This window comes from Etheostoma spectabile, chromosome 5 (assembly GCF_008692095.1).
Source record: "Etheostoma spectabile isolate EspeVRDwgs_2016 chromosome 5, UIUC_Espe_1.0, whole genome shotgun sequence".
Lineage (NCBI taxonomy): Eukaryota > Metazoa > Chordata > Actinopteri > Perciformes > Percidae > Etheostoma > Etheostoma spectabile.
In genome coordinates this window covers 20747352-20752675 of record NC_045737.1, presented here as the reverse complement: position 1 = coordinate 20752675, position 5324 = coordinate 20747352, and the positions used below count along the sequence as shown (strand labels likewise).

Below are 5324 nucleotides of genomic sequence, written 5' to 3'. Positions count from 1 at the left end.
GAGAGAGAGAGAGAGAGCGAGAGAGAAGAAGAAAGCAGGATTCTGGAACTTTAGGCTTTTCGTTCAATCACTTTATTCTCCTTTATCTCTCTTTCTCAATCAGATTTTTGGCGCCCTCGATGAGATGATCTCTCACCACAAGAATAACCAGCTGCTTCTGATAGACAGCAAGAGCCAGGCCAAGCACACAACATATTTAACCCACCCTGTACGCCCTTAAAACCATACAACTGGGAGCTTCTCTCATGGTCTCTCAAGTCCGCAGTTTAAAAAGTTTACAGTAGGTGTACTATGTCCCAGAAGTGTAATTAGAACCATCAGTGACACACCCAAAGTACTGTTTTCATGATGTTGTTTATAGATTGAAATAAACAATGCAAACTTTTGCTGCACTGAACCATCAGCAAAGATTATGTAAACGTCACAAACAGTGATGGTAAATGACTTACTGTAAATGACTTACTGTAAAGCTCACAGATCCTCAAGTTATGTTGTTTGACAAAGTGCTTTTTCCTGTTTTGTAATCATTTTAGCAATGATTGCCCAAGGTTAACTGTTCTCTGTTGGGATGAAGGAATGATGTTACCTTCAGTTTGCTGTATTTCACTAACTTTTAAACATACAAACAGCATGTCTTTGTTGTTATGTGATTTCAAACCACATAACATTTGCAGCTAAAACCTTCACCCTAACGTTCTGCCTCCTGCTCATTTCCATTTTTACAGTATGGTCATACGTGATGAACCACTGAGATAAATGTCTCCATGAATCATTTTATTTTAGTCACAAGTACAAATCTGGATGTTTATCTTTCTCCAAGTTTGAATATACTGTATGTTACAGGTTTCTTTTCGGTGTTATATTGTAGATATTGTGCAATACAGTCAAGTCAAAATGCATCTTTTTATTTTATTTCTTTTCCTACAGTTTCGTTATATATTTACTGTTGTTGGCCGGTAACCACCTGGTCTTTGTTTGTCTCTGCAGTGTTTGTGGTTCATTTAGAGGACAGGTTAATGCTTGATAAAGTCCTTTGATTAAATTCCAACCTCCACTGATGTCAAACCTCAACTTGTAATAGATCCTTGTCCAGTGAAGGTCAGTGTGGTGAGCGGAGGGTTTGTGGCTTTAACTAAGAAGCTGTGTGTGCTGTGAGAACTGCTTCCAGGTGGCCATTGATTGTTTCCTGTCGAGTGAAACCTTCTCGGCCAAACCATAAATCTGCCAGCACACACAGCAGAATCCTTCAACATTGTAAAAATCAACTTTATACAGATAACAAAAACAACTGTCCATATCACGGTACAGTGGCGGACCCAAATGCACGACTCAGACAGGTAATGAAAGGTAAGTACTTTTATTGTCCAAAGAACAATGCAGGCGACAGTACAGCAGGCAGTAATTGTCGTCAAAAGGCAGGCAGAAGTACAAAAGGAGCAGGCAAGAATTGTAAACGGGAAACAAGCTAAAGCTCAAAAACACCAGGGAAGCAAACTCGAGAGAAAACGCTGGAAAGAGTGACATAGAGACAACTGCAATCTGGCAGAGGTGAAGTGGGAATGGTGAGTATTTAAGTGCTGTGAGGGGAAGCTGAAAGCAAACAGGTGAATCAAATTAGGAGCAGAGATAATAATCATATGGGCGGGAAAGACAAGCAGGAAGACAAGTGACCAAGAATGTAACCAAACAGTGGATTTTAAAACAAAATAGGAAGTAGATAGACAAACAGAAAACATGAAACACACTACAACAGCAACTTGACAAAACCATGACAGAACCTCCCCCCCCTCAAGGGACGGCTACCAGACGTCCCAAAACAAAAGACACAGAAAGACAACCGAGGGATGGTGGAGGGGAGACGGAGAAGGGCCGAAGAGAAAAACCAAACAAAAAACAAGTCCAACAAAAAAAAGAAAAAAAAAAAAAAAAAAAAAAAAAAAAAAGTCCAGGGACAGTGACCACTCGGGAACTGGGGCCAGTAGGCACTCGGGAACAAAGAAGCTGTGGCCAGCAGCAAAGAGCAGGGTGGGGTAGGAGGTACCCCTCAGGAGGCCGAGCAGGAGAGCGAAAGTAGAGCCTCTCTGGAGGCCGAGCAGGACGGTGAAGGCAGTACCCCTCAGGAGGTCGAGCAGGAGAACGAAGGTAGAGCCTCTCAGGCGGCCAAACAGGACATTGAGGGTTCTGAGGCAGCCGGCGTCAAAAGCCCCTTGGAATGATGGCTGCAAAAGCAAATTCCCTCAGGTGGCCGTCTGCGAAGACGATATCCCTCTGGAGGCCGAGCACAAAGGCAACATCCCTCTGGAGGCCGAGCACAAAGGCAAAGACAGAACCCCTCAGAGAGCTGGGCAGGCGACGGCTCAGCGGGGCTGAAGACAGGAGGACCTGGGTCAGCAAACAAGCCAACAGGATCAGGAGTCAGCGGTTCCACCAACAAGGCAACAGGATCAGGAATTGGTCGGATCACTGACAAAACACTGGGAGCAGGAGTCTCTGTGGCACTGAACAAAGGCAAAGTCTCAGAGGTGCCAGGCAACGGCAAAGTCACTGGGGTGCCCGACCAAGGCAAAGTCCCTGGGATGCCAGACAATGGCACAATCCCACAGGTGTCGAGAACCTGCACAGTCTCTGGGGCCGCAATCAACAAAGACTTTGGGAGCGAGGTCAGCGCAGACTCTGGCAGCGAGGATGTCAGCTGAGGTTCTGGACGGCTGTACATCAGTGAAGGTTCTGGATGGCTGCACAGCACCCAGGGCTCCAGCCCACTGCACAGCACCCAGGGCATTGGCCCGCTGGACAGTACGTGTTCCAATCTGCTGGACAGCCCGTGCTCCGGTCCGCTGGACAACACGTGCTGCGGTCCTCTGGACAACACGTGCCACGGTCCTCTGGACAACACAGGCTCAGAGTTGAGAAGAGGTTGAAGCGAGGAATGGTGTCAAGACCCATATCAACCATGTCCTCTCTTGTGGCCTCCACGGTTCTGAGAAACTGTAGCCAGACTGGTCCGCTGAACTCAGGACTGCTGTACACCACGGGCTTGGGACTGTTGGAAATTGAAGACTCAAGACTGTAGAGAAGTGTGCGCTGGACATGGCATCAGGAGCCATGTTGAACCTTACTCCAATTATGTACTCCACGAGTTCCAGGGAACATAGCCAGGCGGGTCCCTACAAAGGACAGGTAGCAGTAGAGCGGACAGACAGGAGTTCAGGGGAGCTGTAAGTAGCTGTGCTGGACCGTTCCCCCCCAGCAAGGAGGCTGGTTGCTTTGCTCCTTAGTCCTCTTAACACAGCTTATTGAAACAAAGTCAAAAAAGTCTCTGGCTCTCCATAAGGCTGACAAATGACACGATTATGAGATGTAGAAACAGGAGCAGGGTGGTTTATGAAAAACTAACTTGTAGCCTTAATTCTAGTAGGCAGAGAAACAGGCTTACATGAATCAAACAGGTGGAGGAGTAGGATTGGAGATGAAGCGTATCACCAAAGGAGGAATAGAGTCCTTTAACCACGGTTTTGCTGATACCATCTCTTGAGCTTCTAACATTAAACTCTCCTTTCGGTGCTCACTGTTAGCCTTTTTCCACATGTCCTTTAGCCCCACCAAGTCAAAAAGATCACAGAGTTCATCCGACATAATCTCCTCTGAATCCATACAGTAGTTGGCTGAGTCCATTGTGGCCAGATTGTACTATCACGGTACAGTGGTGGACCCAAATGCACGACTCAGACAGGTAAAAGGCAAGAATTGTAAACGCTGGAAAGAGTGACCCAGGGACAACTACATTCTGGCAGAGGTGAAGTGGGAATGGTGAGTATTTAAGTGCTGGGATGAGGGGAAGCTGAAAGCAAACAGGTGAATCAAATTAGGAGCAGAGATAATAATCATACAGGCGGGAAAGCAGACAAAGGCAGGAAGACAAGTGACCAAGAATGTAACCAAACAGTGGATTTCAAAACAAAACAGGAAGTGGATAAACAAACAGAAAGCATGAAACACACTACAACAGAAACTTGACAAGACCATGACACTCCAACCTTGGAAAATAATACGCAACACAAATTATGGCTATAATGTGCCAGGAAGTCAAAATTACCTACAGAGGGAACATCACAATATTATGTCTTTCAGTTCATTTTGTAGCTCTGTTACAGGATTACTGTTCAGATGTAAAGCTAATATAGTCTCAGCATCGTGAACCACAACAACATAGTTTGATTTGCAACATACAGGGAGTGCAGCAAGTTGACCGTTCACATCTTGCAGAATTATTTCATGGTACCTACTGTATGAAGTATATTTGATTACATCCCTGAGACTCAATTCCATTTTAAGTTATATGTTATGTTTATTATAATTAGTTTTTTAAGGCACTTTTCCCTTCATTAGGAATTGCAAGTAAAGCAACGACAGGAAATTATGGGAGAAAGAGGTGGGGGGATAGCATTGAAGGGCAACTATTATATCGTATTTTCAGGATTATACTTGCATTTTGTGTTTGTACTAGAACATGTTTCATGCTTTCATGTTAAAAAAAACACTTCATTTTTCTGTTACTGACCGTGGCTGCTGCACCTATATTCACCCTCTGTATGAGATGCTTTGTAGGAGCACCTGTCTCTTTAATCCCTCATCCACGTTAACATCCCAGTCTGCTCTGATTGGCCAGAGCACTTCTGGAAACTCCGGAGCCTCCGTTCTGAGTTTCACCATAGAAAGTTATGAAGCTGGAGCTACTGCAATGGAGTAGGACTTTGTTCTCTTAACACAGGGGTCTTCAATGTTATTTTAAGCCAAGGACCCCTTAACTGAGAGAAAGATCGAGCAGGGACTCCCAATGCATATATTGTATGTGGAAAATATATTAAGTTGCATAATATATAGTGTGTGGAAAATATATTCAGTTGCATAATAAACTGGGCCTACAGTGACGTGTAGGGTGGACTAAAACCTTTATACATTCATTTTTTGCATATAAATACTAAGCTATTAAAATAGCCTAATAAGTAGCGTGATTTTATAAATAAAGTTTTAATGTTAAATAAACATGTGGCACATTAAATTCTTAGGATGAACTGTATCTGTGAAGGGCCTTAGTGACGAGGCCAGTAAGCCCATCTTCAGAAGGGATTTGGTTTAAAAGCCTTTATTTTTGACTGTAAAAATTGCTGCTATGTTCTATTAGTGTCAACTGCTAACTAACTAAAGTAGCTACATGGCTAATGGAAGTAAACAATGTAATCTTGGCTGCCAATGTTGTTAAATCCTCCAAAATAATTGGTAATTGTTGTATTGTTATAGATACAGTATATATATATATATAT

The 5324-nt window shown here is 43.8% G+C and overlaps 2 protein-coding genes across 3 annotated transcripts in view; both read left to right on the top strand.

Moving 5' to 3' along the window:
- Positions 1–979, top strand: part of si:dkeyp-117b11.1 (B-cell linker protein) — a 9596-nt gene extending 8617 nt beyond the window's left edge. For both annotated transcript variants that reach the window (XM_032515149.1, XM_032515148.1), the window contains one exon: positions 104–979. In XM_032515149.1, the coding sequence (XP_032371040.1) occupies positions 104–220 (117 nt within the window). In that variant the 3' untranslated portion in view covers positions 221–979. The remainder of the gene's footprint in view (positions 1–103) is intronic.
- Positions 1–4725, top strand: part of plat (plasminogen activator, tissue) — a 27604-nt gene extending 22879 nt beyond the window's left edge. The window contains exon 16 of the transcript XR_004331888.1: positions 4716–4725. The gene's annotated coding sequence lies outside the window, so the exon portion shown is untranslated. The remainder of the gene's footprint in view (positions 1–4715) is intronic.
- The last annotated feature ends 599 nt before the right edge of the window (positions 4726–5324 follow it).